The sequence below is a fragment of the Arvicanthis niloticus genome, chromosome 27 (assembly GCF_011762505.2).
Source record: "Arvicanthis niloticus isolate mArvNil1 chromosome 27, mArvNil1.pat.X, whole genome shotgun sequence".
Classification (NCBI taxonomy): Eukaryota; Metazoa; Chordata; class Mammalia; order Rodentia; family Muridae; genus Arvicanthis; species Arvicanthis niloticus.
Window position 1 is genome coordinate 12,552,941 of NC_133435.1, and position 27,011 is coordinate 12,579,951.

At 36.2% G+C, this 27,011-nt stretch overlaps 1 protein-coding gene across 1 annotated transcript in view; it reads left to right on the plus strand.

The window, feature by feature from the left end:
- The window catches only part of Gria4 (glutamate ionotropic receptor AMPA type subunit 4), a 309,909-nt gene that overhangs the window by 266,717 nt on the left and 16,181 nt on the right, over positions 1 to 27,011 (plus strand). Inside the window, exon 10 of the mRNA XM_076925900.1 lies at positions 2,779 to 3,038. Within this exon, the coding sequence (XP_076782015.1) occupies positions 2,779 to 3,038 (260 nt within the window). The remainder of the gene's footprint in view (positions 1 to 2,778; positions 3,039 to 27,011) is intronic.

Here is a 27,011-nt window from a genome sequence, read left to right on the forward strand (position 1 = left end):
GTAGAGGTTAGTAAGTTTCCTGACTTTTACCACGAAACTGATCTGCCATCACAATAGAATGCTGGCACTCACCTTTCACTGAGAAGTGACGGATCATGCTCATTCCATGACAATATGTGCAAGTTCATCATCCAGTCTTGAGTAATGAAGCTGGAAAGACATATCCTGTTGTTACCTTTCAAAAACCATCAACAACTCACCATAAAGCTCTTTAGCAGCCCACACAATGCAAAGGACTGACATCCTTAATTTTTACAAAGCTTTGTTTTTCTCTGTTCCAATCTGAAAACTTTGAAGTAGAAAAGAGGCTACATGAATAAGCTACACTAGGAAACGTGGAAAGTTGCTGCCATAGTTTTCTGTACAGCCCTATCCCGCATCAAGCTTCTCTTTCTTTCTCTCTTGCTCACCTTCAGTTTACCATTGGAAGATTTTCCGCAGTGTGCGTATTTCTTTTTACAGAAAACTCCAAAGGCTATTGGACAACGAAGTAATTTTCCCAGGCAAACACTTTCAGCAACGCGTACCCTTGGGTTTTCTCATTTAAAACAAACAATTATTTTCCTACTCTGCTTGCCTCCCCCATATACCCATTCGTGGTGACCTGGTTTAAATAAACCAATTGCCTGATGAGTCTGAAAACACGGACGTGAAGGTATTTTGTACTTGTCAGAAATACTTTCATATAAGAGGTGCACAGTAATGGCTTCATCTGTCAGGTCCACTCAGCCACCTCGGCAGTGAGCGACCCACACTCAGCACTCCACAAAAAGAGCTGCTATTACCAGCCATGAAAACAACATGGGCCATGTATTGAAAAATTATATATGCATCTGCCTTTGCTTCACCTCATTATGAAACTTGCTATACGTGGGGTCCTGCGCACCATGTGAAGCACAATTACAATGCTGTTTCTAAAGCAATTCTGCATGTCACGCATAAAGCTGTGCTGTTTCAAACGCTTTTACATTACAAATCTGACCCAGACACACTGATTGTACTTCAACACAAATGGAATCTTCTGCCTACTTCAGTCTTCAGCAAGACAGAAGAATAAGTGAAGTAGACGACCAGTTCGTGGCTTAAAATTTTATCAAACAAGATACAGATGTGATCTCCCCAGAACATGGGCCCTGCTGCCCACAACCACAAGCAGAGAGGAAAGCAACTAAACATGCATTAGAATGCTATGATATACATTTTCTATTACATGCAAGTATATAAAATACTTCATGTGTGAGGAAGGAGAATAGCATCATTAAACTCCGAGGATTGCTTGAACTAAGACACTGATGCTCTAAATCAGATTCTCAGGCATTGTTGCACAATAGCAATGAAACAAGCAGATCCTACATGTCTAATTTTGAAAAAATGACTTTTATGTGATCTTTACCTTATCACCTTGTGCATATCTATTTCCCATGCCTGATTTTTAAGTTGACTCTACAGTTGAAAGATCTGGGGACTTAGAGGTGTCCATGACTGCTGGCATTTATTATCTTGCTGGGTCTGCAGGATGTCCCCTCATTTCAGCCCATCTCATCAAATTTATAAATATTTGCTTGCCCTCATACATGAACAAATATGCAGTACCCCAGATAAACATGAACCAGGATGTTGTTTCTAGCTCTCTGCCCTTCTCACCCTTCATGTGTGTGACCTTACGGAGTGGAGGGGAAACTGGGAAAGGGGATATCATTTGAAATGTAAATAAATACAATAACCAATTAAAAAAAAAAAAGAACCTGATTCAAAGAGCAGGGTGAATGGGATCTGAGCAAAGACACTCAAAGTTGACATCTGACCTCACACATATGCATGTACTGCCATAAAACATATGTTCATATAGACTCACACACAATAATAATAACTAACTAACATTAAAGATAAAATCCAAAAAATAAGTAAATTAAATAGTAAGGGTGATAAATGTTGAGAGAAATAAATTAGAATGAATGAGGCCAAAATAAAATGTAAAAACAAAAACCACTTGTCTTTAATGCCCTGTGTGGTGTTCCACTTGCTGATTTTGTCAGATTCGATCTCAAGCTTCTTCAGAGGGTACTCAGTTTGTAAAGTACAGTGCTTATCTTCTCTCCCTTGAATATTCAAGGGCTGACTTGATATAAACTGATCTTTTGAGGCATGAAAAACAATATATATCATATATTTGAGGTGTAATAGAGTTGTTATATATAACTTTATATATATATTGTATATAATGTTTTATACATTATATAAAATAATGCATATATAACTATTATATATAACAAATCTATCACAACTCAAATGTATATCATATAATATACCTAACACACACACATATATGTATGTGTACACACATGTGCGCGCGCACACACAGCAACTCTATTACAACTCAAATATAGAGCTGAGAAGAATTTTTTAGAAGTGAAAATGAGGTCTGACCTGGTCCTTTTCACCTTCCTCATGAATGTGATACAACGTGGAGCTTTAAAGGTTCAATGCTTTTCAGGAACCTTCAATAACATCAAAACAACACCGAGTAAAATAGTATAGTATAATATTCATCATGGCAAGTGGTACATGCTTTTTTAAATCATCACTATTAATGTATGGCACTTGGTTGATTTCTTAAAAGAATTTTAAAAATTTAGTTTTTCCAGTTTCTAAAGGGTTTAGGTTTCTGCCATGCAAACTGAATAACTGAAAATGGAATGACCTAAAAGACTTACAGTAACCTCACTTCTGCCTATATTAACATGCTGTTCCCTTCTTTCCTGTATTTAATTTTATTTGCATTTCCTCCAGAGATCAAAAATAGCAGTGTATGAAAAGATGTGGACCTACATGCGATCAGCAGAGCCATCTGTGTTCACTAGAACTACAGCTGAGGGCGTGGCTCGTGTCCGCAAGTCCAAGGGCAAATTTGCCTTCCTCCTGGAGTCCACGATGAATGAATACATTGAGCAACGAAAGCCCTGTGACACGATGAAAGTGGGAGGAAACCTGGATTCCAAAGGCTATGGTGTAGCAACGCCCAAGGGTTCCTCATTAAGGTGGGTGGAATAGTATAACAATAGAATATGCATTGTTATAGTATTCCACCTTCCCTGATGTCCCTGAAAGAATATTTTACTTTCTGTGTAAACATAGTATGTCTGTTGGTTTAGTTTCTTTTTCTCCATCTCATACTTTTGATCGACAATCAGATAAAAGCAATTTTTGTTTTAATTTTGATTCTAAAACGATCATACTTGACATTAACCTTTGAAGGCCATATAAAAACCAAAGCGGTTGAACACTAGCTCCCTGAAGTGGGCCTAAATCATGGGTATCGTATTTTTTCTAGATTTCATCGACTTTTTCTGTTGTTTTGCCCACCAAAATTGATGCTACCTACTGCCGTTGTATCAATAGTGATTCTGCATTTTACCATTGCATTTAAACATTATCCTTGTTTGCCAGACTCTGAAAAAGAAGGAACCCACTTCTTCCAAACAGAGAGATTGTCTGTTTCCATTTCAGTGTTTCATTTAGTATGGCATCATTCTCTTCCAGCCTATGTTGAGGTTGCATTGGTACTGTTCAAATCATATCCACGTAGAAAACCAATCAGACCTAGATGAAAGCGTAGGCTCTGGCTTTATGGTCCTTACTCAGGTCACAATCCCATCTGTTTTAAAGGGAGTATGATATGAGTAAGATCTGTAAAGTTAGATTAAGTGTGACACAGAAAGATATGTAGATAGACTATGCCACATGGCTCACAAGAAAAGCATTACCTGTACGGGTTAAAGAGATCTTCACTCTTACAGAAATACTGGTCAAATCTACCCTTTGCATCCTTTTGACTTTGGCATAGAAAATTCATGTTTACACCCAGGAGGCAGAATTTCTTATTTTCCTTAAGTAATAAAGACTACTTTAAACCTACTGGTGCTAGATCAAGTGATGACTGACAAATCACTCTGGTCTCAGTGCTGCTTAGGAAAGAAGCACAAAGCACGATTCAAGAGGAAATCACAGTCCTTGCTAAAGGGCTTAAGCAAGAACCTGATCTTGAGAAGTGATGTTTCTGGTAAGCCATTGAAAACTGAAGGTAATTAGCATTGTACTATTGCCCAGCCACAATGAAAGCAACATCAGTGTTCTGTAGTTGTTTTCATTGGCTTCATAAAGGGAACTGCAATGTACTTGGGTATGTTGGTTTGGGCAAGGGGTGAGATATCTGGTTTGAGAAACAATATGGGTACAGGGAAAAGGTTTTGTGTGGGAGAGAGTATTCTGTGAACAGGAAACTTTAAAGGAAACAGTTATTTTAAAAATGAAAAAGCAATCAGTAAAGGCAAATTTGAATATAAATTCTAGCAGCTCTGCTCTCTGGTTTATTTGTACAAACATCTCATAGAAACCTAGAGAAATAATCAGGGAAACTTCACACTAATAAATTACCCACAACAAAAGCCTAACTAAAACGATGTCATCCATTTAGAAACTTAAACTGCCACCAGGATGTTTTGACTTTGTTGACATTACTTGTATGAGATATTATAAAAAGTATATAATTTCCATTCAGTCAGACATCAAATACCCTTCTTTGGGGTAGATGTTCAAAAAACCCCTAAGAATAAAGAATGCCCAAGAAGTAGAAAGGAGAAAGCAACTGTGGTTGGTATATAGATCCATGGTCAAGCTATTGATTACATTCACTGGCTGTCTCAATTAATTCTCAGTGGGTATAGCTGCCTTGCCCTCTGTCATGTGTCTACAGATAAAGCCAAGCTTCTGGAACTGAATTTGGCCCTAAGATTTGGGTGCGTCTGCCTTCCATTGCTGGCTAGAGAGTTTCCTCTTAAATGTGCCACTTTGTCAAATTGACACTACAGGCATTGTTTGGGGCCACGCTGAAGAGCTTCATCTGTCTAGAACTTCCCCCTCTTTTCCTGTCCTTGCCTAGATCTTGTTAATGAGGCATCTGTTAAACTCAGCTTCCTGCATGGGGAGTTTGTTTATGCATTTGCTTTCTGTATAACACAGTTTCCTGAGCAAGCTGGCCCCTGCATGCCAAAGTCACAGCCATTCTGACCCTGTCTTCAAAAGCACTGGAAGGATACAGAAAGCTAAAAGCATGCATCTTTCCCCCTAACTTCACTCCTCCATCCTCACCCTTGTAAGCAAGAGGGGCCTATTAAATTAAACTTCTCATTCTTCTTCCTTCTAGACTTCTCTTTCGAGAGAGGCAAACCAATATAGAGTTGAACTAATCATCATCTTTTGTATACAGTATTTAGTTTGTAGAAACACATTCTCATTAATTGCATTTATGAAAGCAAAATTCAAAAGGCACACTGTCCTCAGGTGTCCATGAAACCTGTCTTACTCACTCAGGAGAAACTTAAGTCTGTTTTGCCATAGAAACTATTTTTTAAAAAAAATCTGGTCTTTGCATTAATTGTTCTGCTTATGGTAAGACATCTGTATGGCGTTGTTATTAACTGTGGCTTCCTCACAAACTCTGTTCCGATTCACTAAGCAATATAAAGCTTTAGAAAAAGTAAAACAGTAATACTTTCTTCAGTGTAACCATAACCAGATAAGACTAGCAAATAGTTGGCCATGCTCCTTTCACCTAGAGTTTTAAGCTTCCATACCTTACTGTTTGTTCAAAATGCTACAGAATAAATGTCACAGAAAAGAGAAATAGGGGACCTATAATCAGAATAGACATTCATGACTTTGTTCTTTACTGTGAGCTTTAAAACAAATACAGAAAAAAAAATCATTGCAGAGAATGCATCTGTGACTAGTCTGGGAAATGTCACTGTAGGGGCTGGTGTGTTTGCTCAGCAGTAGAGAGCTTGAATGACAAACAAAGGGCCCTAGGTGCAAGCCCAGATAATAAAAATGTACCAGGTGACTAGGTATAAGTGACAAACAGTGTTAAACAGACCCTTTTCCTGTTCATACAGATTTCATTTCAGAACGTTATTGACTGGAGATATATGCAAATCTTAAAATCATTAAGCTTTCAGTTATAGACAGCTCTGAAACTATTATTGCATTTTAACATAGATTCTCCAATTCTTAACTGGCACAATGGTGCCAGGTGTATTGATCATTTTATTTCTTCTGAATCTCTTTTGTACATCCACATTACTGTGTAAGGTTCTCCAGATTCCATGCTATTCTCCACATCTCTTCTCCACTACTCTGGCTACTGAAAATCACTCTGATAACTATTCTCTTGGCAAATTCTTGAGGGCTATTTTGAAATATTTATTTCAGGAGACATGATAATGAAATAGAAAGTTTTGATGAGAGATATTTATTTATTTTAACTTTAATGTCAATATCATCAGCACTATTACTTTTACACTCAAACTTGCCATTGTTCAGATTCCTTTTACATAATTATTTATACTACAATAACATTACATGTATTATTTGAAAATGCCATCAACTTTACCAAATTCTCTATACTACTTTAATTACTATGCTATCAACTTTGCCATGTGATAAATAAGACTATTAAAAGTTGTTTAGGTTGATTCAGTTAACAAGACATTCAAACTATTATGCAGCTTTTAGGTGAAAATGTTCATTTTTTAAATATTCATATTCTTCAGCATCTTCACTTACCACCAAGAAATTAACAATGAGTCTCATTTGCGGATTTCTTCTGGCTTTCAACTTGATTCAAAACTAATATCTGAAACTAAATTAAAATCATATAGTTTCCAATGCTTTGATTAGCAATAATAATTCCCATGTCAAATTTATCTTCTCTGAAGATGATTGTAGAACTGTGTCACAAATAGACAATTCTTTTCTGATACCAAAGAAAAGGGATGAGGTTTCAAAAGAAGATAGTTCTGACAGAACTTGCATCCATGGATGAATTCTGAAAAAAAAATTAATGCCTGTTTAGACTTGGAGATGCTCAGCTCATCCTTGCAAACCAGGATTATCATGGTTAATATACAGTAGGCACTCACAACTTCCCAGCAGCAGCATGATGGTGGGGGTCAGGGGATGTAGGGGTGATAGAGTACTAAGAAGAGGAAGTAGAAAACTCAGTCTTTTATTAGACTTTCTCTTTCTATGTGTAGCAGAGCCAGCGGTCTTATGGGATGTTTGGACCAAATTATGAAATAATATTGTAATTTGTGTGTGAAAGATGAATTATACTATAGAACCATTTTACAATGTAATATTTGTAAAACTTTATCATAAATTCAAATGCACTTAAAACATTTAGAGAAATGAAGTTTGCAGCACAGTGTGTGAGAAACAAAATTTTGTTTTTATGTCCGAAATAAGTCAACTTTTAGTATTTAATATAAATTTAAAATCTTAAAAGTACCGAAGTGTGAGGATGGATATTAATATTACTGAGTTAGAGTTGGCCATAAATTAATAACGTTCATTTATGTCTTCTGAAAATGATATATTATGGATTTCTAAATAATAATATAATTTTAATTTAATATTTCCTTAATTTTTCAGAATGTTTTACATATATACAATGTATTTTGATCAGATCCATCTTGCAGCCACCACTAATTCCTCCTGGACCCTCTGTCATGACTCCTCTCTGATTTCATATTCTCTTTTATTCCTCTGAGTCCTTTTAATGCTGACCCTGGCCTTAAGAGCAGAGGTGTGTAGGCATCTACCGAAGCAGTGGCCACAACCCAAAGAAAAAGTATTCTTCCTCCTGCAGCAACTGTCACCTGCCAATATAGCTTCTTAGCTAAGGGCAAGGCCTCAGAAGAAACTTTCTCATGTTGGAATTTTAATTAGCTTGATCTTTAAGCACACAATTTTTACACTAAGTGTTATGGCAAAAAAAAAAAAATGCTTGTGAAGATTCTCTATATTCCCATTGACATTTGAACAGGAGCAAAGTAGACTGTTGTGAAACCATTTGACATTTGAACAGGAGCAAAGTAGACTGTTGTGAAACCATTATGTTTTGAATATTGTGGTGTGTTGAACAGGTTTGGTGCTCCCCTTACCACAACGACCACCGTAGATTCATGTGTTTGCATGCTTGGCCCATAAGAAGTAGCACTATTAGAAGGTATGGCCTTTTGGAGGAAGTGCATCACCTTAGGGGTGGGCTTTGAGGTTTCTTATGTTCAGGTTCCACCTAGTACAAAGGAGACCTTCCTCCTGGATCCCTAAGGAAGACAGTCTCCTCCTGGCAGCCTTCAATCAAGATGTAAAACTCTTGGCTCCACCAAGTCAGTCTTCACACTGCCGTGCTTCCCACCATGATGATAATAAACGGAACCTCTGAAACCGTAAGCCTGCCCCAATTTAATGTTTTTCTTTCTAAAAGTTGCCTTCGTCATGCTATCCCTTCCCAACCGTGGAAACTCTAAGACTAAATTGGTACAGGGGCCTGGGGTATTGCTGTGATACACCTGACCGTGATTTTGTTAGGAAGAATGTGGATTTTGAGACTTTGGAAAGCTGTGGGATGTTTTAAGTGGGGCTTATTGGGCCATTCTAGTAGAAGCATGGAAGACAGTCGTGCTGAGGATGATTTGAACTATAAGGGCTTGGCTCAAAAAGTTTTAGAGGAGAAGAATTTTAATGTGTGGCTTAGAGACTGTTTGTGTGATATTTTGGTCAAGAATGTAGCTGGGTTTTGCCCTTATCCGAAGACTCAGCCTGAAGCTAAAATAAAGAGATTCAAATTAATTACATTGACAAAGGAAGTCTCAAAAAAAGCCTAGCACAGACTCTGCCCTGTGGTTTACTCTATGAGTAGTGTTTTGATCAAGCATAGCCAAACTAAGAGAAAAATAGAAAATATATGGTTCAAAGTTTAAAGGAGCACCAAGAAGTAGAATGGAGCTAAATCCTCTGTTCAAGGATATTAAATAGATTAAGGGAATAGTGACCTCAAGCCAAGATCCCACCTTGCTAAGCCTATTGTATATACATTTGCAGTTAAACACGAAGGAGTTATATAATGTTAAAAATTATTGTTACCAGATTATTGTTTTCATTTGAACATAAGGAGATATTTTGAACATAAGAAGATATTATCTGTTAGATTGACAAGGGATGGATTATGATGGCTAGTCTCCATTGTCAATTTGATTATATCTAGAATGAACTACAATCCAGGCCTTATAAATATCATGTGAAAAGGTAAAGAAAAACTTCAGTCCAGGCATAATAGCATATACCTTTAATCCCAGCATTCAGGAGACAGAGGCATGCAGATCTCTGAGTACAAGGTCAGTCTACAAAGCAAGTTCCAGGACAAACTTAGGCAATAAAAGAAACCATTGAAAACAGAAGCTGATGGAAATGTAATAGAACAAGGAGCCATGTTCCAGCCCCAGCATGCAGCAGAATGTAGCATCTTAGGCCATGTGACCTAAGGGTCAAGAATAGAAGAGGTTACAGGGACAATTGATGCTGATTAGCTGGAGCTAAGTAATAAACAGTCTTTAAGAAGAGACCGAGATTACTAAGGTGAAATCTTCTGGAAAGTACTTTCTGGGAGCACAAAAAACGGTTACAGAAATAGACCTAGTGCTGGCAGCTAGACTTGATAATATGTAAGAATCACTCAAATTGTACTGGTTTTGAAGGCATAAAAAGTTCATGGAGATTCAATGAGCCTTGGCACTGTGAGAGGCCAGGAAAGGCCACTGGTGAAAGTGCAGCCTCAGTTCTCACTGATGGCCCAAGATTGAAGGGGCCCAGCAAAGAAGTTGAGGCTTGGCACCATAAAGAGAGCATGTAAGAGGCTATTGGGGAAGCCTAGCAGCATCAGAAGATCCGAGCATATTGAAGATGCCAGTACCATGGGATGACAACCAAGAACAGCAGCAGCAGCAGTGGAATAAAGTCAACCAGAGCCCAAAGTGCAACAGAGACCAGAGCAGGAGAAGTCACCCAAGCCCTTTGAAGGAGCTCAGAAGATCATGTATGGATCCCAGACATTGGAACAAGCAGCTGTGAAGTTGAAGTTGCCTTAGAGACTCCATGCTGTTAGAGATGCCAGAGCCATGCTAACGAAAGCAGCTAATAGGAAGTGAAACAAGCCCAAGAGAAAGAATTGTGTTCTACTCAAAAACTGAAAGCTGGGTAGCATGCATGGAGATGCAGAATTTGGAGTTTGCCCAGCTGGGTTTTGGTGTTGCTTTGGTCCAGTATTTCCTCACATGAAGTTTTGGTGTGATTTGTTGTTTTATTTTGATTTTACTGAGGATTAAAGTTAAGAGTTCACATCAGTCTCAGAAGAGACTGAACTTTGGACTTTTAAATGATAGACTTTGAGGACTTTTGAAGTTGTGCTAAATGCAGTTTGCATTATGTTATGGCTAAAAGCCTATGAGAGCCAGGGAGTGGAATGTGGTAGTTTGAGTAGATTTGACCTCCACTGACAAATGTGTTTAAATGCTTGCCCCATATGGAATGGTACTATTAGGAGGTATGACCTTCTTGGAGGAAGTGCATCACTGTGGAGTGTTAATGTGCTTTGAGGTTTCCTATGTGTAGGATCCATCGAGTCCAGAGGAGAGTCTCCTCTTGGTTGCTACAACTGATCTGATCTGATCTGATCTGATCTGATCTGATCTGATCTGATCTGATCCGATCCGATCTGAGGATCAAGATGTAGAACTCTCACCTCCTCCAGCACCAAGTCTGCCTGCATGCTGCCATGCTTCCTACCATGATAATGGACTGAACCTCTGAAACTATAAGCTAGCCCAAATTAAATGTTTTCTCTTATATGAGTTACCTTGGTCATGGTGTCCATGATCATAACAATGGAAACCCTAACTGAGGTATAGTCTATCTGGCTAAGGATTAAATGAACAAAACAAAAACTGGTTGCACCGTTTATCATTCACAGACAGACAGGAACATGCAAAACTCCTGGTGATGCACTTAAATTCTTCCCACTTCTTTAGAGTAATGCTGATGTTTACTGTGAGTACCAATTATTTTATATTCACAAATTGGCATGACATATAGTAAACACATTGATGTTATATGTATCCTGGGGAAAATGATGGCATACTAGGACCCAGATATTTCATCCTTCTGTTACAAGATGTTTGAGCTCTATTAAAAAAAAAAAAAAAGGAAAGAAAGAAAGAAAGAAAGAAAGAAAGAAAGAAAGAAAGAAAGAAAGAAAGTTTTGGCAACTATCAGAAATTTAAAGTTTTTAATTTTAAAATTTAAAGTTTTAGCTTTTCTATAATTAAAGAAGTGGCTAAAACAATATCTCCCTTGAAGAGGAAACAAAGGTTCTTCCCCTACATTTCTGGATAATATGCAATGCATTACACATTCTGACTTTTCTTCCCATTGGATTCAAATCCTCTGATACATAATTCTATAGCTGGTTTCTGGGTTTGAATTGAGTTTTTTCCCAGGTGATTTGTAAATTTTTAACAGTAGAGATACATTGCAGACACCTGAGCACTCAGTAAAAAGTTAAAAATTACTAAATTTAGTGCTTAGTTCATTTTTTTCATTTTTATCTTCACACTTATAAGTTATATTTTAGTGACTTTTCTGGGATAGAATAGGGATTTTATGCTTATTTTAGTATTTACTATCTCAAAAAAAGATATATTTAACAAAATGAAATTCTTACATTAGAAGTTGTAGAATCTAACCTTTTGTAGCTTTAATAAGAACCAAGACTAGACACCATCTCTAGTATCCAAGGAAATTTCAAAGTATTGGACTCTTAACTCATGCACTTATCTCATAGAAAATAATATCAACCATGGTAATATGTAACTGAAATCTCAGAATTTTGAAAACATAAACAGGAAGACCAAAAGTTCAAAGTCACTCTCAGATAAGAGGGAGTATGAGGCCAACCTGGAATACACGAGACCTTGTCTCATAGTGAACAAGTCAATAATAATAAATAAACATAAACTTTTTAAGCATGCAGAAGATCAAAACAAATGTATATTGGCATTTGAATCACCTCTTTCTATCATGGTGGATAAAAGCCAGATATGACTTCCTTCTTACATGTCTTCATAATGAAATATATTTCACTGAAGTGAAAGTGTTCCCTCAGTGGGTTCTGGAAAGCTTAAAACTAGAAAGTGAAACAATGCAAATATTCAAATTAGAAAGTACCAAACAGCTAGGTGAAGTGCAGCATAGCAAAAGATCTCCTAACATAAGAGTAGGTGAAGAAATACATGAAGCTAGTATCTTAGAAGGTAGGCATGTAAACAGCATGTACCACTGAGGCTAAACTGGTTGTTTCTGCTTTATGGTCAAACTGGCTTTGTTAATGAAGGCAGAATATATGGATACGTTGCTGTTATTTTAAGTCTTTGCTGTAGGACAGACACTATGCAACAGAGAATGTAGACATCTCTCAACATGTAGACAGCTTTCAACATCCTCAAGTGTATCTGACCAAAGTGAGTGAGAGTGTACAGGCATATAATGACTGTACTCCCAACAAAGGAAGGGCAACTGTGGCATCATCATAAAGAGGTATTAATATCAGAGGCAAAAATTACTGTGTGCATGAAGTTAGTGTGTGTGAACATTGTGATCTTGCATATTGAAATGCACAAAATAGAGTTAAGTGAAGTGCAGTTGTGTTTCCATTTCTCCTTTAATATTGAATTAACCTGTACATTCATTCTCAAGTTCTCTAAGTTTTACATTTTACAATATAAGATTTTTTTCTTATTTTCTATAACATAGATTATCACAGTGACTACAAAGTAGTTATTAAAGCATTTTTAAAAATAACTCAGGGCTGGAGAGATGGCTCAGCAGTTAAGAGCTCTGACTGCTCTTCCAGAGGTCCTGAGTTCAATTCTCAGAAACCACATGGTGGCTTACAACCATCTCTAATGGGATCTGATGCTCTCTTCTGGTGTGTCTGAAGACAGCTACAGTATACTCCTATACATAAAATAAATAAAGCTTTTTAAAAAAAAAAAAAAAAACTCTTCTGTGAAGACCATGTGACAGGAAAGTCTCCTGCACATAGAATCTCAGCGCATAGGACTGTGACTTTTATAGATTACAAACTGACTTGGGGTGTATAATCAGAAGATAGTATTTCTGTACAATACAGAAAACTGTATTATGAGTATCTCTCTGTGCTTCCTTGGAGCATTAACACAGGTCAAGTAGTAACTTTTGTGGCACTGTTTGCAGACACAGTTTTTCAGACATCTCTCTAAATGAAAACATGCAGGGTAGGAAGCCTGGGGCCCTTCAGCTCAGGCTGCTCAGGATCCCAGCTTTTGAGTAGCTCTTAAAATCTGGAGATAAAAAAGAAACTTTCTAGCCATAGTGCAATAGATTCCTGCCCCTTATGGTTCCAGAACAGTCTTACCTGAGAAAACAGAGACAGATTGAGAAGAAACTAAAGAACACAAGGTAGAATACAGCTCTTTATACGTGCAATAATTAGGAAGATAAAGAAAATGTTGCCTATTTATCACATACCAGTTAATGCTTTGGAGGAATACATAGTAATGTGAACATTACCATAACATGAGAAGATGCCTTAAAGCAATGGTTCTCAACTTACCTAATGCTATGACCCTTTAATATAGCTCTTCATGTTGTGATGACCCACATGATAAAATCATTTTTGTTTCCACTTCATAAGGTAATTTTGCTACTATTATGAATCACGATGTAAATATCTGTGTTTTTCAATGGTCTTAGGTGACCCATGGGAAAAGGTCATTCAATCCCCCAAAACTGTCACACCCACAGGTTGAGAACCCCTGCCCTAAAGTTTATGATATTGTAAAAATGTAATATCTACTCCTCAGTGTAAAATTCTCCACCATGATGCTTTAATGTATGCTGATGATAACTTAGAAAACCAGAGGTAAATATTGGTTTTCTGCAAACATAAAAATCTACTTCACTGTCTACTTCACCAGAGTCTATGAGAAAGTGTTCATCCACCACTGTAGATGGGACCAATCTTTTTTGTCTGGAGGTAGATAGTATCAGCCAATGTGAAATTGGTTTTATGCTTTCATATTTAACAAAGGAGAGATAAAATGGTTTGGATGTTACAGAACAGTGTAGAAAATAGTAATTATTCTGACTTGGAATAATATTATGCTTTAATATGGAATAAGAAAACTGCAGTTCATTCACTTTAAAGGCTTCCCTTCCCCCCACCAAGACAGACATCTAGCTGTTGGTTTCAGAATGAACTACTGGACATGTAAAGTGACTTTCTTATAGATACACAGTATCACATGCATAAGACCATGCAAATAGAAAGCCATCGTTCACATCTTCAGATGCCTGAGCCTTTTGAAAAGCAAGCAATCTACTGGTTAAATAATTTTAGTAAGAGCTGAGTAGGTGCGCAAATCATTGAGATGCTGTGTGAGGTCATGGTTTATCCTTTCTCATAATTGAACATCATTTTTTTACATGCACAGATCCCACAATTTCTGGGAATCTAAAATCTACGAAGATATGTACCAAGAATGAAATTCCCTTCTAAAAATTTTGCAGCACCATTTCAACATAAACTTTTACAGCACAAAATTCAACAACAAAAGAAAATTGAAAGCATGAATCCATCCTTTCCATTTCAATCTTGTCTTTCAAAGTCTACAATACTAAGGTGTTAAAAAAAAAAAACTTGGTTTGAAAATTCTACTGACCTTTTAAAGGCATATGTCATATAGCTATCATATTGAAATAAGCCAGATTTCGTTTAGGTTACTTTTTTATTATTATTTTGGATTACTCAAAGAAGAAATTGAGCACAGATAAGTTTTTGAAGAAGATATTAAAGTGGAATGTTTTCTTGAGTACTGTTTAGCAACTAACAGGAATAAGAGTAAATTGGAGTTTCAATCAAATAAGACACTAATAGCTACACAGTTTCAGAATATATGAAAGCGTACATGCGTTCCTCTTCCATGTTTCTTCACTGCACAGAGACAGATAAAAGCCACCAAGGGTTAGTACCTCGGGGCCTTTCTCTGACTGGGGCTCAACACACATATATTCATTCAGCTCCAGCACACAGACCCCTCTCTTCCCAGATATTTGCAACGAGCACCTTCAAAAATTTTAGAGAAATGTTGTCACCAGCCCCATGTTTTTATTGCTAGAATTTCACACATAAAAGCAAAATTTTATACTGAAAAGGTCATAAGGAAACTTAATGTAGGTGCCCAAAGACCTAAGAATTTCGAGATAGTCAGGGAAACGCAGAATGCAAAAGAAGCTGATCTTACACTGCCTCCCACAGCAATTAGTTACTTTCTATTAAATAACATAATAATGACAACATTGCATTGGACAAAAAAAAAATCTGTTCATCTAATATTTAATTCTCTGTTTAATTTGCTCACTTTAAAAGAGTTTAAATTTGGCTCACATAAAACACTAAAACTCATTGTCTAGTATCTTTCTAATATTACTCTTTTCAAATGTAGATACTTCTTCTCACTCTCTTTTGTAGGGAAGACACTGTAAGTAAGGGTTAAGTGACTTGCCCGGAGTTCCCCAGCTGAGGTTACAACAGATGTCTTCTGACTTCTTTCTCCAGTGCTCTTATGAGAAACTATCTTTTTGAATTGTATTTTAAAATATGAATACAGTTTACTCTGAATAAAAACAGCAGGTTTTTTTTTTTTAAATTCTTGCCTTGTCTCAGTTTTGCCAACACCGATAAAACTAAGGTATATTAAAAATATTTGTACAGGACTCAAGTATGTACCTAAATTTAAGTTTAGGTGGAAAGTAGGATAAATTCTTATTTAGGTGAGGAAATTACACAGAGGTAGATAATAAATCCACCAAAGACATTGCCATGGTTGAAGTTGGTTCTCAAAAAGATGTAATCTCTAGTACCTGACTGGCTCAATCAAGAAAAAACAGCCACTTAGAGAATCCCAAGTGATGGGAAGCAGTCCTCTCCTGCTTCTAAATACTTGAAGCATGGCCTGACTATGTATATCAGTCTCAGAACTCTCTGGAGTTGTGAGCGAGTGGGAAAGTCAGTCCCAGGTGATAGAAATGGAGATGATAGTTCGGAAATTCAACAAGCCACTTCTTTTGCTGCGGTCTGTTATATTGTGAAACAGAAAAGTGTTTTTAAAGGTGTTTCTTAGACAGAGAGGCCAGCCTTACACACCTATGTGAATAGAGATTGAAAGAAAATGCTGGCTTCACACTTTAGATAAGGCACATATGAGAGAAAATCCACTGGGATACATAAAAACTATAATTAATGTGAAATTATGGGCGGGATTTACTTGAATATTATTAAGAACAAATTGTATGCTGTCAGATGCAGATATGACATAAATAATTTCCCCCATATAATATGAGCTTTCACTGAGAAGATGATTGTTTAGGACATCACAGTAACCTTAGCATGTCAACACTATTAATTTCTCTTTTATTTTCCTCTTTATCTCTAGTAGCCAACACTTGGCCCTGAAGTGTAGATGCTGCATGGTCACTCTAACCTTACCCAGCCCAGGCAGTCTATCTACAGTTGGTTTCTTTGGTTGGTTTTTATATTATTTCCAAACACAGCGAGTTTGGTTCCAAACTGTAACAACCATGGACAAAATAGGTGTTTCATAAGATAAAATATACCTTTTTTTTTTTCATTTTAAGAATGGTTTACAATATTTCACTGTATTTGTTTCAGGAAAAAAATAGTATGATGATTTTATAATGTTTAGAGGGTAAAGTATTAATTGCCAAGATAGCCACTTTTAGAATTTTCACCACTGATAAAGAAGAACGTTGTGTTGCAACTGAAAAAACTTTTATTATATCAAGCTTATGTCGTACAATTTTAAGCTCATGAAAGTTCATAGGGAGACTCCAATGCGAACCAGATGGAGTGACTGAGGAAGACAAAATTTGCTGATGTCAAACATAGTTTCCCATAATGTTTTCTCCTCCTGCACATTTTCATAATGACTGCAAACAATGTCCCTCATTTTGCTGTCTCTGTAAAATACTGAGACGAACTGAGTTTCCAGCATGCATTCATTTGCTCACCTGATGTCATTTTACTCGATGAAGTTTTTTAATAAGTTACCCAAAGTTAAATAACAATAGCACATGATCTTGTATGGGTTCAGGCTCATTCTTGGTCTCTACTCTCCTTCATGTCTCACGGAATTCAATCAATTGTCTGGTATTGATTTTGTATGGGAGCCAATCAGCCACCCTCTCTGAAATTACGCCAAAGGGTAGCTATAAACTGACTTTAAGATCAGTTAACTAGACAATACCCTAAACAGAGATAATTCAAATAAGAAAAAAAAAATGTCAGAGACTATGTAATGTGAAGTAAGTAAAGATTTAATAATAGCCGTCATTTACAAAGCCCATGTATATGGGCTCATTCTCAGACTTTATCTCAACAACAAATTGAAGTTGATGTTACATTCATCCAGACACATGATTCTATGGAAACACATGTCATCTAGCTGATGGGTGACAGGGGTGTTATTGGGACCATTATTATTGTCTACTCAAACTTAGTCTTCCTTCTATTTATCTTTCCAAAGACACCAGGAGTCCTATTCAATCACAGATGCTTTAAGGAAGAAAACCCCATCTGACAATGGCTATAGCACCCTGAACTTGCATGAACTGAAACTTAAGCCTTGTTGGTAGATGAAACAAAAAGTTAAAAAAAAATTAAATCTCACCTGTGATTTCTTGTTTCAGGTGAGACTTTTTCCTAATCCTCCCATAACGTGTCATCTTCAATTTATATGAAAATTATTACAATTGACAACATTAAGTCCAGCTTCTCACACATTGTTGCCATTATAATTTTATTCCCAAAGGCAAGAGAAATGTCAGGACACCTACATGGTAAGAGTTCTCCATGGGAACTCTTGATGTGCCTTAACTTATCACTTCTGCTGATCAATTGCCCAAGTAGTGCTATCCCCTGAATTTTCCTGCTCTAAGAAAGCCTGAAATTAATTAGGAGTCTCTGGCAAAACAGACTAGTCCAGCACGAGACACCATATTTTACATCTTACACAGTTACTGTCCATTCCCTTTGGCTTAATATTTAAAATGGGTTTCAATTCGATTCTGTGGAAGCCCCATCATATCAGACAGTTGGTAGTATCATGTGAGACTTGAGGAAAGGATTGGCCAGAACTGAACTTGACTTTAATACAAGACCATGTTCTATTATTGTTTAACTTTGGGTATTTCTCCCCTAGGAGGAGGACAGAGGAGAACTAACCAGCTCCAGGATTAAGGTAAGAGGGGAGTTTTCTTTCAAAAGAATGGGTTCCATCCGTTTGAAGGAAACCCCTCCCCCACCTATTTGTTAATCCCTTTTTTCTTTATACATTTATATTTTTTAACCCACCAGCATCAGGAAACCAGCTTGCTACCTATGCATAGTAGTTATTTCAACATCCACTTACAAATTTTATAGCAGAACAAAAGAAAAACCTTCACACAAGTCATAACAGTTGTTTGCTACTGCATTCATTTTTTCCATCCTCATTAAATATCAGTACCAGTCTTCCATTGAAATTTAAATTCTTTAGCTGTTCATTTCTCTCCATATAGACTATTCATAGTTATTATCAATCAAACCATACTGGGTAAGAAAATACAAAAATATGAAACTAAACTTCAAAATATTTCTCATAAAATACATTGTTATCAAGCAAAATTTTAATAAAAGATGGTGTTGTCATAAATTTAATGATATCTAATTATGAAATAAAATCAAACTAAGCTTTCAAGCTGAGGTAAGATAGACAGTGTGTGTTTATTTTAAATATACTATATAGAAATTATAGCAAACAAAGTTATAGGAACATATTTTTAGCATAATTTCTGGATACTGATTACTTTAATTATTTCTATGGTAAGTTCATATTCCTTATTATTGTCTTTGAAGTCATCAAATATTCCCCACCTTTGGTGTCTTCTTTGCATTGTTTTTCCATTCAAGAGTTTTCAAGGGAAGATACAAAGTTGTTTTCTGACCTTCACATGCATGCTATGGCACACATGCCCCACCCACTCACATCATGCCCTCACACACACACGATAAAAAAAATAAGAACAGAATTTCACTTTTGTCATTTAAATTGAATTAACAATAATTAATGGGCACACATTTATACTGTAAGTGCTGTGGTCTTGAAGATAAGCAGGCATTCGACCAGCGAGACAATGATTCCTTTTATAAACACTGGTCACAAAGCCCTGATGAGCAGAATTCGGGATCTCAGAACCTGTGGAAAGAGCTAAATGCATAATGCCAGCCCTCCTTTAGAGAAATAAGAAGCTGAGGCAGAAAAGCCTCCAGAAGCTTAAGGGTCAGCTAATCTTGCTTACACAGTTGTGAACAGAAGTCCTGTTTCAAGCACAGTGGAATAGGAGACTCACCACACAAGTTGGTCCTCTAACCTCCACATGCTGCACCACTACACAACTGTATTCACATATATGAACACACACACAAACACTACTCAGGGACAGAAGATATTTTTAAAATAAAAAGGGTAAGATGAGCAGATTATTACCGTTATGTAGAGCGGTGTAAACTCAGTATCTCTAAGAACTGTGGAACAGACTTAGAATTCTTTGACCAGGAATTCTTATATTTTTTTCCTTTTCTGAGCCTACTATATAGACCTGAAGACTGTGGAAAATTCAAACACTGTCTTTCTTTAGTATTTTTACTGCTCAAGTTACTTTTTCTATTTTTATCCAACCTAAGCAAAAGACAATAAGAAAATGAGACAAAATCTATTAACATAATCACTACTTTGTATGAATAAGCTCCAAATACTTCCCTACAGGTAAGGAGCCTGTGATCTCAAACCAGAGAGAAAAGTTGAAACTATTCTTACCCAAAAATGTTATGGAAATTCTAAATACTTGAAAATGAAACTGAGCTACACATATTTAGTGATCTACATATATGTATGCAATATGTAGTGAAATAAATTTTAGTGAAATCAAACGAAATGTGCAGCTGCTATTTAGTCTCTATTGATAGATATGTCATTTCATTTCTCAGGTTAACTGTATTAACTATTCAAAACAGTAAATTTAGTTTAAAAAGTCTTATCTAAAGGTATTTTACAGGCTAAATGTAGCCAGGTTGAAAGTGATTTGCAGAAGAGCCTTATCTAGGCTTTTCATTTTTTAAGTTTACATGGTAATATTATATTGTCCTTGACATTAAAACATCAATTTTATCTGATTTTTTTCAGTGTTCTTTCCATCTGGAGATACAAAGTACATGAACGAGCCCTTTAGCTAGAATCCCTATAAAGCACCTTTTTAGACTATTTTGTTGATAAATCATTTCACATTATTCTATAGTGTTAAAATTTCAGTGTCTTTCGTGGGTAATTCCGTGCAATACCAGTTACTGAGTATCACGTTATGTCCGGTTTCACATCTACTATGTAGCTGCTGCTCTCTGAGCAAATGGAACCTAAACACACACTATGTTACTCACAAACCTTTGATGGATCCATTGTCTGTCCTACATAGAAGCATCTGAGAGAAACTTTATAAGCAGGGCCCAGACAGAAAAGCAGTGAATATTGGTTTAATGATTAAGCAGTGATTATGGGCAAACATAAGATAGGAAATATGAGAGGAAGGGACAAAAAATTATTGAGAAAGGGTCTGTTGAGCTTGTAGTAAATTCTAAACAAAATACCTTTAGAGCTATGAGGAAACTACCATGGCTAGAGTCAGAGAGAATGTGCATGAAGGGTTAATTTATTGAGTAGATTAGACTGCAGCATTGATTAGATATTGCCAATGAGTAGCCTTCAGCTTTAGACCTGGCTTTTCTCACTTAATAGAATCAGTCTTACTGTAAGATAAAAAACATTGCACTTTAAAATCACACAGAGACCTTGATTTCAGAGAAGTTACAATAAAAGTCTTGAGGTGAGTCCAAATCCTGAAAGGTGTTTGTTGCTGTGCTATTTTTCTGCAGAGAACAGTTTATTGTGGCTTTGGGTACTGAGGGAGTGGCACAGGCAATAGTCCTGGAGCTCAGTGATAACAGCCAGTACTGCAGAAATTAAATGCAAATTCAGGGGCACTTTTCAAAATAACAGGTCTTAAAGACAGTTGACTAAGGCAATGAAAGAAAGTGAAAATTCAAATATTACATTGGGGTTTTGTGGCTGGGTCTTGACGTTTTATTATATGGTTTTATCCAGCAATTTCTTCTGAGTAAATTTTCTGATCTAATATAAAAGATCAGGTTTCCTTGTGATGATATTCCTAAGGATCCAGAACTTAGAGATTAGACCACCAAGAATATTGTATGTATTCAAATATGCATCTTATTCCAAGCTTAAGATTACCTGCGCCTGTTCTGCCCATAGTTAGGGAGCAGATGTTGAATTAACAAGACCACCCACCTCTGGGTTTTATGTGAACATGAGTGTAATAGTTAGCAATGTCAGAGATATCAACTCAGTCGTGCAGTGTGGATAAAAGTGAATCAGGGAAAATCCCTACCAAGCCTGGCAAAATTCTTGGAACATGGACAAGTTCCTGAGAGAGACATAGCAGGACAGGAACAGCTAACACCCAGGGAAGGACTTGGACAAGGAGCAGAAAGTCAAAAAGCACTTGAAGAAGAGCACTGGACTAGAAGGCAGATGACTCCGGTCCAGCTGGGCTTTGCTGCACAAGTCACCTAACTGTCATTAGGTCACAATTAAATCTGTGAAGTGAAAAAGAAAAGATAACTTGTAGCCCACATATTAACTTAAAAAAAATTCTAAAGATGCTAAGCCCTTAAAGTACTGCTTGAAAGTTTTTAGGAAACAGACAAGGATGTAAAAGAAAGTACGATCTGTGGTTCACGGGCTGAATCAGAATTCTAGAATTATACTAGGAAGAATAAGGAGCAGAGTCTAGATAGCAGAAGAATTCAAAGTCTAGAACAGAGCAGAGCCTGAAAAGCTCATCCTCACCCAGCAAGGCTTAGGCATGCGTTGCACCATGTCACAGAACATCACACTTGCAGTGACTGAGTGCAACCAGATTCTAGTTCTCTGAACTTTATTTTAGATCAATAATGACCTAAGCTTGAAAATTAAATTCCATTTCTAGAGAATACAAAGCACCTCATGAAACATCTTACAATGCATCTGGGTGTGTCTTCATACAACACTCCTTTTTGTAGCACTTGCAAACAGCAATGAGGTAGAGAGAATGGGTGCTGTAGACCTTAAGGCCTCAAAGAGAACCCACTAATAAAATGAAATTAACGGTATTTTATTGAGATAGCTTCCTTGGTATTTTCTTAATTTACTTAAGTGTGTCTGAAAGCATTTCTCAACATTTTTTTTTTAATTTTTCCCATCAAACTTATCAGGCAGCTATTTTAAAAATCTCTTTTATGGTATGTTTACTTAATGATCACAAATTAATGTAGAGCCTTGGAAATCACTTCCTGACAAATAACAGACTCAAAACTTCTCTATTGAAATTTTGTAGTCATCATGGTATCAATTTGTTTTTATATCTCCTTCTTCTGATAGGCATGCATAAGAGAAGTCACAAGTTAATTCCAAAGCAGGTGTTTCTAGAGTTTAGTTCAGATATTTGAGTCTTTATGCATTATCAACTTTCCAAAGTCTAAATACCACCAGTAATTATGGACCAGTTAATGTGTACAATTTCTTGCATCTTTATTGAAGAAAACATCTTACCCATGACTAAATGTACGTTACAAATTATAATCTATGATCTAGAATTAACAATATGTAATTAAACTCAATGAAATATTGGTGAAAATTAACCTTGAAATATTCAACATTAACATAATTAAGGGCCTATGGAGTTGGTTGAGTAGATAAGAGTGTTTGTTCAAGCACAAGGACCAGAAATTAAATCATGTATATATTGGGCATGGTCACCTCTCACCTCAACATTGTTGGGGGCCAGTGACAGGAGGATCACTAGGGCTGGTTGGAACCAGCCTAAATCCAGGATAATAAGTAACCCTGTCTTGGAGGAATAAGAAAAACAGTGATAGAAGAAAACATCCCCTGGTCCCCTCTATATACACAAATGCCTTGCGTATAGCCTCTGTAATCACAATGCTCCTTGAAGAATAACCTCTTTCAGACATACTTCTCCAATAAAATAGAAATAGACATGCAGATTCCAAAGACCAAACAATGAAAACTTTCTGAAAGCTAGTCCAGTATCTCTTCATTGTTCAGCTCTCTGGGACTTAGTTGAAGCATGAAATAGAATGGTCTCTCCAAGAACTTAATTACTCTTAGTCTCCTGCATACCACCTAAACTTCCAACCCCTAACTCAAGAGAAAAAAAAAAAATATATATATATATATATATACCAAAGTCAGTGGCAAACTCCAAACTAACCAATATTTCCCTGAGCCCTTTGACAATACCAAAATTCTGCTTCTTCTTTAGATTAGAGTTGATGCAAAGTAGTTAGAATGTTTGGCTTGAATAAAACAGTTCCTTGTGTCTGTCCTAGTTTAAGGCTGCTGTGATACAATACTCTGACAAAAAGCAACTTCTGGGAGGCAAGGTTTCTTTCATTTGACAACTCCAAGTTATAGCCCAACATAGTAAGTAAATCAAAAAGGCAGTGGCATGAGTTCCCAAGAGCGAAGGAACTCAAATGAGCTAGTAACAGGACACCTACAGTCTAGGGCAGAAAGAAGGAAACATATGCTTGTTCTTTATTCTTGTACAGGGCCACACCCAAACCCAGGAAGGGTGTCACCCATTTTCAGTCAATGTTCTCCCACAGCAATCACCATGTTAGCTCCAGTAAGGTTGTATTACTTCTCTGTGCTTTGTATTTTCTCTGGCAGAAATTGCTTAAAATCACTTTTGCTTAAAACATCATTGCTAGTTTTAAAGGAATTCTTACTTGTCATACAATTTCTTATTTTCACATAATTTTGATGGTGTTTGAAAAACCATTATGTTAGAATTTGCTGGAGTCTTAGATAAAAACCACAATTTCACTTAAGTAAATATTGCAGGATTTGTAATAGCAGATATTTAAATTCTATTAGAAATAGTCTAAGGAAAACTCTCCAGCAAAGACATCCGAGGATTAAGGTTGAGGAGAGATGTTTTATATGTGACTACAATAAAGGGTTGGGTCCTTTCACATCGATAATAAAGGAGTAGTGCCATCTTACAGTAGTCAAGACAAAACAAAAGCTGTCAGGTGCATAAATTTATGGCATCTTAGTCAATAATGAAATGCTTGTTCAGTTTAGTGAACTGGTACTGAATTCAACTCAGCCAGAGTAAAGAAATCATTGCAAATTATTCATCTACAAACAATATGTAGTTCCCATTTTCCATTGATAGACACTTACTAAATGTAAAAAGTCTGTAGCATTTTACATTCGGTTTTTCTGTATCATTAGTAAACTCTGTTTCTAGTTTGAATTTTAAAATTGTATCATGTAGATTTGGAGAAATCATTAAGTGGGTAAGAGTAGTTGCTAGACAAGCTTGAGTGTCTCAATTCAAATACAATGCCTGCATTTCAAAAACAGAGCTTGGGTGTGGCCATGTGCACTCATTTTTCTACCATTGTGGAGGCCAGAGAAATTGGAATTACTGGGGTTTGTTGGCTACCAGCTTACTAGTGCTAGAGTCAATGAATGACCATGTCTCAAAGAAATAAAGCAGAAAAATCCTGACAACCTTTTTATTCCTTCACAAATGTATGCACACAGGTTCAGGTACTGATGAGCATGTTCATGCTCACACAGATGCCCTATGTCACCACCACCCTCATCACAAAACTTCACCAGCCTTAAGCATTACAAATTTGTCCCATTTATTTAGGTAGACATAGTTCCAGAAATACACTTTAAATGCCTCACCAACAGGGAAATAAATTACATTGCAAAATATGGATTAGACATGAGCATGAGGCATGAGATATGAGGCAACTACAAGAGCATATATTTTTAATTAATTTAATTGATAGAATTTGCAAAGTCATTAGTGGAGGCACAGGAGGAAAGATGAAAGACACTCACCTAAGATGAATGTGGTATTTTCAATAGAAAAAGCTTGTTCGCATTAGACTCTGCAAAGTGAGTAAGTGCAAATATTTCCTTCTTAGATCCCACTCAGCACTTAGGTCTACGTAACTTTTCAAATAAAAACAAAAGGATTTGTTAGGATTTAATGGCATCTTTGACAATTAGGGCAGTGAGGTGAATTTCCAAAATCTGAAATTGGTGAGTAGTTTCAGGGATAAAAACCCTCAGTGGTTTCCATAAGTCCTGGGATTTATGTAGCTGAACCTCTCATTGCAAAGCCGTCACTTTCCCTAATCATTGCTTCAGGGGAAGGTAATGGGAGTTTTCTTAAGCTTTCCAGGAGGCGTAAAATGTAAGGCAAGTAAATGAGTTACTTAGGATTTATTTCAGCCTACAAAACCCATTGTCTACACACCTGGGTTCTCAGATGAAGTTCTTCCATCTAGCAAGAACGTAGCCAACTCTGTTTTTCTTTCACCACCACCACCACCACTACCCTCTTTCCCATTGTCTTTTAAGAAATCAGTTGTTTTCAAGTTGACTTTAAGTTGCATTTAATACAAGAGAGATAAGCAATGCAAGAATCAACCCCCAGTGTCTACTCTCCTCTTTCTGTTCCATATAATAACCATCATATCTTTCTTGATGTGTAAGTAGGCAGGAATATCCCAGACAATCAGCAAGTGTTTCTGATATTGGAGACAATGTTTTACAGACAATGACTAGAATATATGAATGGGTTTCCAAGGCAGTAATAAAGTACTTGCCAGTAGAGATCTGCTTTCTGAGATCCTGACTGACCTAATGTTTTTTTTTAACTTCTGTAACCATGGTTACCCCCTTTTCTTAGGGGCTTCTTTAACCTCTGAGCTGAATAAAAAGTATTTTTTAACAGTTCTAGTAAAATAATTGAAGAAATGTTACTTATTGTATGTCATCTGATCATTTCTATTCTTACTACTGTGTGAAAGTAATTAATTTCTTAGAACAGGTTCAAAATGATACATATACATATAGTTTACTCTGAAGTTTAAATAGCAATCTGAGGAGGCTTTGAGACAGCACAAATCTATTACAAAAAAAAAAAAAAAAAAAAAAAAAAAAAAAAAAAAACATTTTCTGTCATGTAGTTTTAAATTACCATGGAAAAAGTTGGCATAATGAATACAATCTCTAAATAGTAAGGGTCTTTCATGCCTTCTACACTGTATTACTGAACAAAAGTAAATTATATTCATGATGGTATTAAGCAGACTTTACCAAGGACCACAGAAGACCAAGAGAAGTATATGAATTAATTGTGATCTGGGCAGTTGTTTAATTATTGGTCAAATGTTTATATCTTATCAAGCAAACATAGATGAATATTTGTTTGTATGGATAGCAGTGTGAAACTAAATTGTTTTTACATGGCCTATTTGATTGTATTAGAAAGATATTATCTAAAAATAATTTTTGCAGAGAGCTTACTTCCAAACAATCTTCTCAACATACAGATTTATTTTTCTTATTCATTCCTTTCTTTTGCTTTTTTGTTTGTTTCTTTATTTTCTATTGTGCTGTGAAACTGTATTTGGGTATTACTAATAACCCTGTTAAATAACCCTCTCATGAAATAGTTTTGCTTTTAATCAAAGGAATGTATGAACCAATATATGAAATAATTGAGATACTACTGCATTTTAAAACCTCAAACTAATATGAATGTTCAAAGATCAAAGTACATAATAAGAATTTCTAAATAGAAGACTAACCATTTTAATTCACTGAAGTCAAATTTGCGTATTTCTTTAGGGTTTAGTTTTGAGGACCAAAACAAATTTGAGTGACTTTTTTCTTCACAGTAGATTTTTTTTTTAATTAGAGATTCCTTATCTTTATTAAATGCATATATGCATTTTAATTTGGTCCTATTTGTAATACAATTGTTTATAGAATGTTGTTTAATTTAGGAAA